Raw genomic sequence first — 13,279 nt, 5'->3', positions numbered from 1 at the left:
CAATTATCCAAATGAATATTGATATTTTTTAAATTCATTAAATTATCAAATGCATATTCAAAATCACATTCATTGTGTTCACGAAGATAAATAATAATACTTGTTATGTTAAAATAGAAATTATATACAATTTTTGTCATCATAATTGTATTAATATATTTTTTATAATTAAAAAATGTTAAAAATGCACCACTTTGAGTAAATAAACCTTCAATTGCACGTCTACTACGAAATAAACGATAGAAATAATCACTGATTGGACCAGAATCATATTTAAAGTTCATACTTTTTCTGTTACGCCTTACTGTTCTTATCCAACAATCATAAGCTAATAATAAAATAATAAATAAACAATTAAATAAATTAAATAAACGAATAACGAAATAATATTTTTAAATAAATGAAATACCTTCTCCTAATAATTTTCTATCAGTTATTGATATTCTAAGTTTTGGTTGTAATATTGATAAATCAATGAGTTTCCAATAACCACGTTGAACAATTTCATTATTTTTATTAACTGACTTTCTTATTATTTTTTTACAATTTGATGTTGAATCATCACAACTATTGAGCACGTAAAAATATCTTGGTGACATTTTATTATTTAATTGTAAATATTTATCAACAATATATACTATTTGTTTATTTAATAATAATTATTGAGTTTTGTTTGCTCCAAAATGTCACACGTGCAAATACCAAATGGCTTTCTTTTTTTTTTTCCACAACCGGTCACCGGCAGGCGTGCAAAATTGGTAGTGATTTTTCTTTCGCTCGTTTTCTTCGGCTTTTCTATGCAGTTACAGGTGTTTCGGCTAGGTGTTTACTAGACAATGCAAAAATTTTGGCGACAATATATGCCATCTGTGTCTATCATGATTAAGTTTCAAAAAAAAAAAAAAAAATAGGAATTATCATTTATCTATGATAATTTTGGAAATTGAATTTTGTTTTTTTTCTTTTCGAAAATTATTTACTCATTGTTTTGTCAATCCTTTAGCAGTTTTTTTTTTTTTTATTTTGGGTAATAGATTGGTGATTATATAGGTGTTTAAAATAATTAAAACATCTTTTTTTTTTTTTTAATAATATTTATTACAACAGGATAATATTGTTATGATTATTTCAATTTTATGAAAATTATTTAAAAAGTTATCGTCAAGCGTCTCTCTTTTTTTTCTGGATCAAAATTGATACATAAAAATTGATAAAATAAATAACAAAGTAAATTATTGCAATTATATTTTTATGATTTTTTTTCAACTATAATGTTCATTTGAATGATTGATAAAAAATTTAGAAAAATTTCAAACGTCTTTCGATTTTTTAAAGATAAAATTAAATATCAAAATAAAGAAAATTTATTAAACGATTAATAAAAAAACAATGCAATTATATTTTTATATTTTTTTTTAATCATTAATTTGGTTTTATTTTATTTCACCTGCGAGTTGTATGGAAATTATATTTAAAAAAGCGCCAGACGTTTCTTTTATTCTTTGGATAAAAATTGAATGGAAAAAATAAATAAAAGATTCAAAGTTATATGTAAAGATTTAATAAAAATAAATTGCAATTATATTTTTTATGAAGACTATTGATTTATAATTTTGGTTTATTTTAATTTTGACTTTTAAAAAAATTATTCAAAAAATTGTTAGAATTTTTTTTGATATTTTCTCTGCGGATAAATATCAAATAAAAAAAATTAAAATATTAAATTTATTCAAGGTTATTAATAAAAAATAAAATTGCAATTATATTTTTATATTTTTTTAAAATTTATCATTTTGGTTTATTTTATTTAACAATTAATTTTACAGATGAATCAGCTGTCCAAGCTTTGTCAAAAATAAATACGCATTCAACAGAAAAAAAAAAAAATAAGAAAAAAAGAAAAACAATTATATCATCAGTAAAAAAGGTTAAAAAATCACAAAATATAAAAAAAGAAAAAAAGTAACAAGTAAAATTCAAGAAATAATTTTACTGTTAATTTCTTTCTCAAATTAAAAATATTTTTTTTTTTTACAATGTTTTTTTTTATAAATTTAAGCTGTATAACATTTTAAATTCATTCAATCAATTTAATTTTTTTATTATTGTTAATTAATAAATAAATGTAACAATTATTTTTAAGAGACGCCTGACTAGCAGTTTTTAAATATTTTTTTTTTTTAAATCTTGTAATCAAACAATAAGAAATTAAATTAATAAAAAGGTTGACAATTGGCACTGAGGAATATTTAATTATACAATAAGTACAAAATAAAGGACAAAATAATATTACCTTACATCTTTATGAAACAAAAAAAAGTCATTTTTCATTTTTTTTTTTTTTTCCATCAAGATAAAAAAAAAAAAAAAAAAACAAGTAGTTATTTTACAGTGTATAATCAAGCATTTAACAAGTGAGTGTAACAGTGATGAGCATTTTTTTGATAATAAATTTACAATAAATAAACGATAATAAAAAAAAAATTAAAATATTCATCATGATTGATTGATTTTTTTACAAATGAATTATACAATTTCATAGATATAGAAAAATAATAATAATAAGAAAAATGCTCAAACACAAATACAGAAAAAAAATGATTATTTAAAGGCTAAAAATGCAACGATATTGTTGATTAAATCAAACGGCATCACAGTTTCTAATTTCACAAAGTAAACAGGCACAATTTGATAAAAAAACTCGAGAATATTTGTAATATTCAATTTTTTTTTTTCAACTTCAATTTCTAATCTTAATTTCTAATAAAAAAAGTTTTTTTTTTTTGTATTTATTTTTTCTGTAATTAAAAGATATTGAAATTGAAGTTTTTTAATTATAATTAATGGTCCTTTGCACCAGGAAATAAACGTATCTAAACTCTGAATATATATTGTAAATAAACAGAGTTGTTTTTCAAACGTAAGTAGAACTATCATATTCTATTTGTTTTTCTATCTAAATAGATAATAGATAATAATATAAAAAAAAAAAAAAAAAAAGAAGTACAAAATTGAGCGAAGAAATTTGATCTCTTATTGCTTTTTTTTCTTGAAACGATCGAGTATCATACGACACAATAATGACAAATTAAAAAATTTTGAATTTAATTTGTTTACCATTTAATAATTGTCATTAATTAAAATCACTTTTAACCATATTTAGTGTAATCATTTGATTAATTTGAACATTTGGACCTCTGTAAGAATCACCAGTTGTTCTAGATGATGATGTAGCCTCTGGTGCTGGACCATCATCACTATGATTGCTTGAATTTCTTGGTGATGAACAATCACCTCTAACAAGTACAGCATTAACAACATTGTCACGTTGTTCTGGTGCAAATTGATGAAATGCACGAGTTGAAACAGCCACAGTTACTGGTCTAAAAAAAAAAAAAAAGAAAAAACAATTATTAATTAATTAAAACATCAATGGCCTTGGCCTTGCAAATATTTGTAAACAAAAATTATATAAATAAATATATATATCAAGTTAATTATCTAAAAACTAAAATTAAATATTATTCAAGTTATTTTTATTTATTTTTAAAAAAGATAAAGATAGTTGAGGCATTAAGGACAGATGTGTTTACTTGGTGTATCAACACGTGCATATTATAAGTAATAAAAATAATGAAAAATATATTCTAAGCAAAGAAAGAAAGACAAATATCTCTGTATTTAAATGAAAAAACAAAAAACCAAAAATAAGTAAGCACTTGGTGTATTTGTATAATTATAAAGATACAAACTCGTATGCAATTTCCAGTGACTCATGAACCAGTTTAATGCGTAATAGTATTTTAACTTGAGGTGAGTGAACGATGACTGTATGTGTTAAATTTGTCTTATCCCCATGATGCTTTGGGATTTTCCCTTTTTAAACTTAAACATTGGCCAAGTTGCACAAATAGAATATGCATGGTGTTTTTTAAATTTTTTTTATACTTTGTTTTTTTTAAATAGACAACAAGTATCGTTGCAGGGGGTCATGATTTTTTTTTAGCAATCAACACAAAGAACCAAAATGACAAATGTAAGCCTGTTGTTAATGCAGATATATTTAGTTTAATATGGTTTTTTTTTTTAAACTTACTCTGGGGTCCAAGAACTCGGAGTTGTTTCTTCATCTTCAATATTTAATGTCGTATTTGACATTGTTGATATGTTTGTTGATGTTGATACATCTGGATCACCATCGTCATATGATGGATCAATGATTACCCAATCTGGTGCTTTTGATGGCACAGCATTTACCAATATATTTTTATCTTTTGATGTATTGTTATTGTCAACAACTGCTGAATAAATTGGTGGATCTTCTTCTGAATAATATGGTCGTTGCAAATGATATGCACCTGTTTAGAAAAATAATATATTATTAATTTCATGATTTTTTTTTAAATAAATGATGAATTTTTATGTGTTTAAAATGTGTTTACCAGTATCTGGTGGTGGTGCACTTGGTGATAGATTCCATGGTCTCATTGGAAACCATTTTTCATTCCTAACTCGTCCGTGTATGTGTTTTGTTGCATAAACAACAGTTGGAACAATTAAAAATATAAAAAATATTATTCCACCACATAGCCAAATGTCTTTAAAAAATTCATCATCTGTAAATAAATTATTAAATATTACAATTTGTTTTTTTTTAATTTATATTATTATTTTTTCTAAAACTAAATAAATAGATACCTCCTGGAGTTGTTTTTATGGGAATTTGTTCTTTTTTTAATTTTAATTGTATCTTGTCGATACAAAGAGATGATTCTTTTCCATCAATATATAATTCAGCAACAAAACTGTTGGTAAAAAAAAAAGAAGAAGAAGAGATTAAACAAATTGTTAAATATTTTTGTTTTTTGATTTATTAATAATTAGCTATTATATTTACCCAGGTAAACATGGTCCACATTGTGTGGGTTTTTGTGATTGTGTGTCATTTTCGTATCTATTATATCGACTACACATTGTGTAGCTTACACAAATTTTTGATATGTTATAGCAGTATTGGTCAGATTGACATTCTGAATCTTCTTTACATGGTGTTGCTTTATCAGAAGCCATTACCTTAAAAATTATTCATCAAATTAATACAAATAAAAGAAAAAAAAATTACATTAAAATAATTTAATTTTATTTATACTTACAATGGTTATCAATGATATGAATATTATTGTCCAAATGAATATGCTTGTTTTAATCTGTAACAAAATTAATTTGACATTTATAAATTTACTCCATGTAAAATAATGGTCAAGAAGAAAATAAACACAGATTATGTAATCGAAAGAATTGTTTTTTAATAGGTTCATTGATCTTGCAAAAATAAAAATATTTGGGTCCAGGTATCCCATTAGATTTTTTGAATAGTCAGGTGTTTCTAGTGAAAGCAAAAAAATCGAAATGAAAAAAAAAACAAGAAGTGAATGGAACTATTGCAGTTTTTAAATTCCGGTTTTAATATTTAACATGAGTAGGCACTAATTTTATGTAAATATAAATGAAAAAAAAAAATTCATGTACGTAAGAGACATACGTCTTTCGTTTGGAGAACAAAAAATCGGAAACTCCATACATTCCATAAGCAGTGCGTGGCGTTTGCCAAGTGGATGAGTTTCTCGTATTTTTATTTTTCTATTTGTAAAAAATAATATAATATTAATATTAAAAAATAAATAAATAACTCGTTTACATTTTAATCGTGCATACATAAAATGAGTTATAAAATTAATATATAGATAAGAAAAAAAAAAAAAAATTGATGATTACGTGGTGACTAATCTGCACTTGATTTTTCTTTATAAAAAAAAATTAAATAAATAAAATATTATCAATTTACACAGCTGTTTGTTGAATTATCATTTTGATATTTTTTTTTAAGGTCATTGAAAATTTGCGCACGTTTTTTGATCATGTTTTATTGAAATTAAAAAAAATAAAGAAAAAAAATTTTTTTACATATATCGAAATTGTGAAATTTAAAAAATCCAGTTTCTTTGTTCATTTGATTTATAATATTTTATCAAAATCAAGATCTTGAATAAAATAAAGTTAAAAAAATAAAATAAAGGGCGTGATAGAGAATTGATGAGTCATTTGAATGGTCTCGTCATGAAAAAAACTGGCGTCGATCAGGTCATAAATTGCGTATTTTAATTTCTTCAATTCCAAAAAGTAAGAGATATAAATATATTTAATAAAAATTAGAAAGCCGACAATTTGCTATAATACAAATAAAAATATGATATTGGATATTAATATTATTCAACATTGGGATCATCGCACTAATGTGATTTTAAATATACAAAGAGATATATAGATTGTCTCTCTTGAAAAATATAAAATAAAATAATATTAAAGATAACGAAAAATATATATATATTAGTAAAATAATGAGCATGTAATTTACGTTTTAGTTTTCCAAGAAGCTGACCTCAATTTTAATATAAAAAAAAGCAAATTATTATCATTTTTTTTTTTTCACCCTCAGTGCCAAGTGTACATCAAACGTAAACTTGACTATTTTTTTTTCAACAATTAAAATGAGAAATAAAATTTTTTAAAAATATAAATTAACAAACTAATAAATGGATAAATAAATAAATCAAAAATTAAATTATTTTAATTGTATTTTTAATTAAAAAATAACGAGTTTAGAATTTTTTTTTTTTTAAGCAATATTTATTTCTAAAAAAAATAATTGTAAAGTAGTTATTAATTTAATTAAAAAAATAGATAATAATTTAGTTGTTTTGTTTGTTTTATTAATAAATGAAATACTTTATTTAAATAAATATTATAAAATTTTAATTAAAATGAAGCATTATTAAATGTTGTAAATAAATTTAATAATAATTTTTTTTTTCTTTATTTTCTTAATCAAGTTATCTTTAATATTAATTTGTGATAATAAATTACAAACTACCATGTTATTTATATAATCCTTTTGTTTAATATAATATATATTTTTATATGATCACGCGACAAATAATAATCGTGTTATGATTTTACAACGACTACCATATCAAAATAATTTCCAAGAAATTATCTTCACCCTTGTGTTGCCGTTTATGACGCGGGTGGTAAATTACACTATCAACTTCTATTATCACAATTTATATATTTTTCATGGTCAATTTAATTAAAAAAAATATCAAGGCGTTAAAATTTGTTAACCTTCAATTAAGCTTTTATTTTGATTTACATTAATTTCATTATCTCAAATTAAAACTAATCTAAAACGACAAATAAATTTTTACTCATTAAAATTATTTAAAATAAAAAAAAAACATAATTAATTAATTTAATTTTTTAATAAAAACAATAAATAATTTATTATTATTATTATTATTATTTAATTTCGATAGATATTTTATTTTTAAAAAAAATATTCAAAATGGCGTTGACCACCTCCCGCAATTCTACTTGTTGCATCAGCCAAATTAACAAGTAGATAAAAAAAATAAATAAATATCAATTTAATAAAAAACAATAATAATAATAATAATTTTTCCATCAAATAAATCACATTGTTCTTTAAATAATAGTAAAAAAAAAAAGAAAGAAAAAAGGATTATTTTATTTGTTTATATTTAATTACAAAAAAAAAAATAATAATAATAATAATAAAAATGTATATTTCTATTTTTAAATTTGTCAATGCAAGTGTAATTTAAAGCTAAATTTTTTAAATACTATCATTAAAATAAACATATTATTTATTTTCCTTGATATTTATTTGTAAAATGTGTAAATAATATATTTGACGGCCACTGTTTTTGATGACTAATAAAAACATTTTTAAATGTCACTATAATTTTTATGACAAAGGTCATGTATCTCCTTATTGTTTGTCTTAAAAAATATTTAAATCTACATATCTATTTCTGCTCCAAAAAAAAAAAAAATACAAATAATTTAATTTATAATATAATAAAAAAATTTTAAAACGTTTAGCTAACGTTTAAGAAAGGTACAAATTAAAAAAGAAAAAAGAAAAAAAAAAAAAACTTAGTAAGTTAATTTAGCGGGTTTATCGAAAATCGAAATTTGCTAGTATAAACTGAATAAATTTAATAATTTTTGAGTTAGATATTAGTGTTCAATTTAATTAATAATAAACAAAAATTAAATGAAAAACTTACATTTTGAAAATATTTTGTGTTATGCCCCATCTTGAATGAAGGGGTCATAATTTAATGGTAAAATAAAATTAATGTTCCTGTCACTTTTTATCTGTCCATTCACTGAATAATTTATCATTTGCAAAACACTTATAATTTACCTATTATTTTGGTAATTATTTATAATTTTATAAAAAATTTTTTATTATTTAAATAAACAATATTGTTGGAGGATAAAAAACACATCCGACTTGTTGAAGTATCAAACTTTAACTGAAGCATTCGACAAACGTGTTCAGACACGTTTGGTTTACTTGTAAGATAGTGGGGGTGGTACATCTGAACAAGTATTTTCAATATACATGGGTTTAAAAAAATCCTTGACAACACAAACACATGGAAACGGTTGGTCATCTCTAACTCACGCCAACAAACAATCACTTGTGTTGTGATGATACATTTTTTATTATTATTTTTCATTCAATTTCCTTTTTTTTTTTTTTTCTTTTTCTATTTTATTTTCTGATCTACTTTTTTTTTCTTTTGCTTTTTTGTCATAGAAATTTTTTCTCGTGAAAATTTATTTTTTAACGTTTTTTTTGTTTTTTTTTTTATTAGATTAATATTTTCTTTAAAAAACAAATTTTAAATGGAGCAAAATGATAATAATAATTATTTTTTTAAATTCAATAATGTATCCTTGTTTTTCTTTTAATTTTTTTTCAAATTATTTTTCTGAAAATTTCTTATAGAGTATTTCTTAGAATTAAATAAATACGTTAATTATTTATTTGGTAATATATTCTCTTTTTTTTTTTTCGTTTGATTTTCGCAAATTTATTTAAAATAAAATCTACAATATTTCCAAAAATTAAAAAAAAATATATTTCAAATCGAGTAAATTTGCATGATGAAATTTTAAATATTATCATTATTTTTCTCAACTTCATAAATAAGCTGGGTTGAAAAAGAGGGAGGTACAAAAAAAAAAATAATACAGGTAACAAAAAAAAAAGAAGATTTATGGATGTCAAAAGAAAATTAAAATGAACTCAAAAGAAAAATTGTGAAAAAAAAAAAAATTTTTATAAAGTTAATTTGTCATTGAAAAAAAAAAAAAAAAAAAAAAAAATTATATTAAACAACAACAACAATCATAACAATACTTGATTATTAATTATCCTTTTGCTATAAATTTCCAATAATTAAATAGAAAAAAATAAATAAAAAATTGTCTCAATTGATATATCCTATTTTTGGTGATAAAAAAAACAAAAAAATTTACCTGTTAAATTGTTATTATGACAACTAATCCCTGTAAAATTATTTTCCCCTTATGTTTAATAATTAAATATGTACATTATTTATCTCAAAATTACTCCACAATTTTTTAAATTATTTATTAATTATTAATATACAATTGTAGCTACAAATTCACCTGCTTATTTCATCAGCCCACTGATCAAGAGGCTGTAAAATAATTTAATAAATCGATAAACGAAAAAAATAAGATTTTCCAAGAATTTCGGAGTTCGGCGACCCACATTAAACAAAGATAATGAAATACAAATATATTTACAAAACTGAGTAGGAGTGACAGAGAGAGGAACAAAAAGCAAAAGTATCTTGGCAACAAGTTGATGGCCAACAACAAGGTGCATCATTTTTATTTTTTCTATACATTTATTAACTCTAATAAAAATATCTATCTATCCTTTAATTTTTTTTTATTTTATTTCAACAAGTAACAAGTGTAGGTCATCCACGTGACGCACGCAGCCCCCTTCAACAGCCCCCCCTCAAACAGTATATTAAAAACCATAAAAAAAAATAAAATATCCGCATTAATTATGTTACTATTATTATTATTATTACAATTTTCTATTTTCAAGGTTTTCCTATTGATATGAAAATGCGTAGTAAAATAAATACATTTAATTTTTATAAAATTACTACTGATATTTTTTTTAAAAATTTTATTAATTCAATTGATTTTTTTTCATTTGTATTTTTAATATGTTAATTTATTTGCAAGGTGCATTTATTTGTTATGGAAAATAAAGTGTCAATGTCCGTCCCTGGATCAGTTGATGAGTCACAGATGAAGAGAGAGAGAGAGAGAGAGGCAGGTCGTCGGCTTTACATTTGTTTTCGAGGTATATATAATGATGAGACAACACACTCACACCCGAGAGAAAAAAAAAAAAGAGAAAGATAAAATATATATAAAAGAGACCTCGAGAGTCGAGCCGATTTATTATGTTTTTTTCTTTTTAACTTTACTTTGCCGCTTTACTTAACTTGTTGTTGTGGGGATGCTGTTGCTATCCCCCCGAAAAAAAAAAAAAAAAAAAAAAAAAATATAATATCTAAACTGAGAATTAGTATCTCACTCTTACATTTTATTCTTCATGATTTTGTATCCTCTTTTTTTCACTTTTCTATTTGGCCTTCACACGTTGAGATATTTTTTATTTTTTTTTTTTATTTTTCTTATTCAATTTTGCACTGTCACTATTTTTGATTCAACATAACCTCAAAAATACTTAAACACAAGTATTTTTTTTTATTGTTTAAATTATTTAACTTGATTTTATTTATTAATAATTTGTTGGATTTTTTAATGACTATTGAAATATTGCACATTGACATTTTTATTGATTATTATTTTATATGAAAAGGGATGATTATGAATTGTCAATTTGAATAGGCAATAAGATTTTAAAATAAAGATGGCCGTTTTTGCTGATAAAAAAAAAAATAAATAAAAAACATATGAAGACGCGGATTTCAAAGCGGGAATTTAAAAAGACGAATTGTTAAAATTCATAATTTATTGTTTATATGATTATTGGGATAAATTAATTATTTCTTTATTGTTTTTTTAAGTTTGCCAAATTTATAATTGCTTGATATTGTTTTGTGGTTTGCTGAAAAACATCAAGATGCAACAAGTTTGCACAGGTTTTTTTGGATAAAAAAATATAAAAAAATACCTGCAGCAACTTGGGTGTATATAAGGAGCATAGTGGTTGATATCAGTTAATACTCTAAAATACACCCGTATTATTTTATTATATGTTGCACATTGTCACCCTGTCAACCCTCGAAAACTTTCCCTTTCAGAAAATTAAAATTCTTAGAATTTAAAAAAAAAAAAAAAAATCTTTCAAAATTTTTACAGCATGTCACTGACAATGGAAATTGATATTATTATTATTTGTTTTATTGTTATAAACAGCAAAAAATTTTTTCCATTTTATAAGAAAAAAAAAGTTAATTAAATAATTAAAAATTTAAATTTTTAAATTTATTGTATAATGAAAAGTTATGATTTTTAAATAATAAAAACTTGTAATATTAAAACAATGAAAATTTAAATTTTTTGATTATAAATAATTGATTTAATTTTAAATAAAGAGAATAAATTTTGAAAATTTTTTATTTAATAATTAGGGAATAGTAATAAAAATTAGCAATAATTTTTATGATCAATCATTTCTTTGATTGGCATTTTTCAGTTTTTCACAAGAGCGTGAAATCATCTACCTGATATCCAACTAGTTCATCTGTTCCATCTGGTCAATTTTCTTATATTTTTTTTTTTTTTTTTTTTTCAAAATTTTACATTGGTAAACAACAGATTTAAGCTGGTATTAAATGCGTCATCATTTGTTGTTTTCCCTTTTCCTATCCACCTCGTGGGTTTTTTTTTTTTTTTTTCCTATTCAGCTGATTTTCATTCACAAAAGAAAAAAGAAAATAGAAGAACACCCAGTGTGGTAGATTGTTAACTTTTTTTATTATAAAAAAAAAGAAAAAAAAAAGAAAAATCCCAGTTAAAATAATTTAATTTATTTTAATATTATTTTATGAATAATGGTTAATTTATATGAATTTTTTAGATTAAAATTTGAAGTATAAATTGATGTAATTACATTAATTAATAACATACAGCTGTTGATGAAATATTTAAAATTGTACTTGTTGTTATCTTGCCTCAAATCATCTAGAAATAATAAAATATTTATTAATCAATTTGGCAAGTAAAATTAAAGCTAAAATTAACACAATATTAAATCAGTTCACAAAATATTTTCTTTTAACTGCAGGTGTATATTTACCTGTAGCAAAATTCTTTATTTAAAAATATATCTTACATTGGTACCAATTTATTCAACTCTGTTGGTAAGTGATCATCAATTTGTGTGTTGATAAGATAGATTTTTAATCTACCAGTCGAACAGTAAGCCATTTTGTTTCGTCAGCCAATCAGAATAAATGTGATAAATGTTTATAATAATTATTAAAATGAAACGTGCATAACCGTTTTTTTGCAAATGTGAAATGCGTGAAAAGATATTTGTTTGAAAACATTAAGCTGTGTACATTAAGTTGTGATTAAGGTTATTATCAAACAATTAATGTATAAATAGTATGTTAATAATAAATAATAATTTAAATAAACAAGTGATTCATCAATAAAAGTAATAAAAATAATAAAATAAATTGTGAAAAATCTTGGCATTGCCAAAAAGTCCAAGTGAAGAAAAATGAGTGAAGAAAATCACGAGAAAAAAAGCCAAGAATTAGCTTTAAAAGTTAAAGAACATACGAGTAAATTACAGGAAGTTATTCTTACAAATTTAAGTGAGGTCGAATCATTAAAATTAGAACTTGAAGAAAAACAAATTAAACTTGAATTATCAAAAAATGAAAATGAGCAATTAAAAAAAGAAAAAAATGAATTAATTGAAGAGTTGACACAAGCAAACGAAAAAATTCAACAATTCAAAATATCAAGATCAAATATAAGAAAAGACTTATTAGATATCAGAGAAATATTAGCATCAGCAATGCTTGATGAAGTATCAATACCGGAAGTATCGGAATTCAGGCCCGTGGCACCCCATGGTGGCCCCCATGACGGCTTATTGTGGAGTATAACTATTTCTCTATTCGTGGTTCTCTTTACATTTTATCTACTTTTGGCTTCAAAATAGAGGACTTTGTTTTTTTTCGTGAAATTTTCCGGTGAAATGTAATTTCTAGTTAAAAATATATTATCAAAAAAAAAAACACGTGAATATGATAAAAAATATCTCCAGTCAGGGCAAATAATTGAAATTAAAAATTGAAAATAAAACAGT

The 13,279-nt window shown here is 22.5% G+C and overlaps 1 protein-coding gene across 2 annotated transcripts; it reads right to left on the bottom strand.

Annotated features, from left to right (window-relative positions):
* Positions 1-2,841: 2,841 nt before the first annotated feature.
* Positions 2,842-10,706, bottom strand: LOC122859109. Of its 2 annotated transcripts, none has more exons than XM_044162488.1 (7): positions 10,529-10,706; positions 5,154-5,207; positions 4,898-5,073; positions 4,699-4,805; positions 4,443-4,616; positions 4,097-4,358; positions 2,842-3,383 (listed from the first exon to the last, which is right to left on the bottom strand). In XM_044162488.1, the coding sequence occupies exons 3-7, from the start codon at positions 5,068-5,070 to the stop codon at positions 3,134-3,136; spliced, it is 966 nt and encodes a 321-aa protein (XP_044018423.1). In that variant the 5' UTR covers positions 5,071-5,073; positions 5,154-5,207; positions 10,529-10,706; the 3' UTR covers positions 2,842-3,133. The 2 variants fall into 2 exon arrangements, with proteins under 2 accessions (XP_044018423.1, XP_044018422.1); XM_044162487.1 differs by lacking the exon at positions 10,529-10,706 and adding an exon at positions 8,151-8,544.
* Positions 10,707-13,279: the final 2,573 nt, after the last annotated feature.

This window comes from Aphidius gifuensis, linkage group LG6 (genome assembly GCF_014905175.1).
Source record: "Aphidius gifuensis isolate YNYX2018 linkage group LG6, ASM1490517v1, whole genome shotgun sequence".
NCBI lineage: Eukaryota > Metazoa > Arthropoda > Insecta > Hymenoptera > Braconidae > Aphidius > Aphidius gifuensis.
Note: the sequence above shows the minus strand (reverse complement) of the source record. Positions and strands in the feature narration are given on the sequence as shown.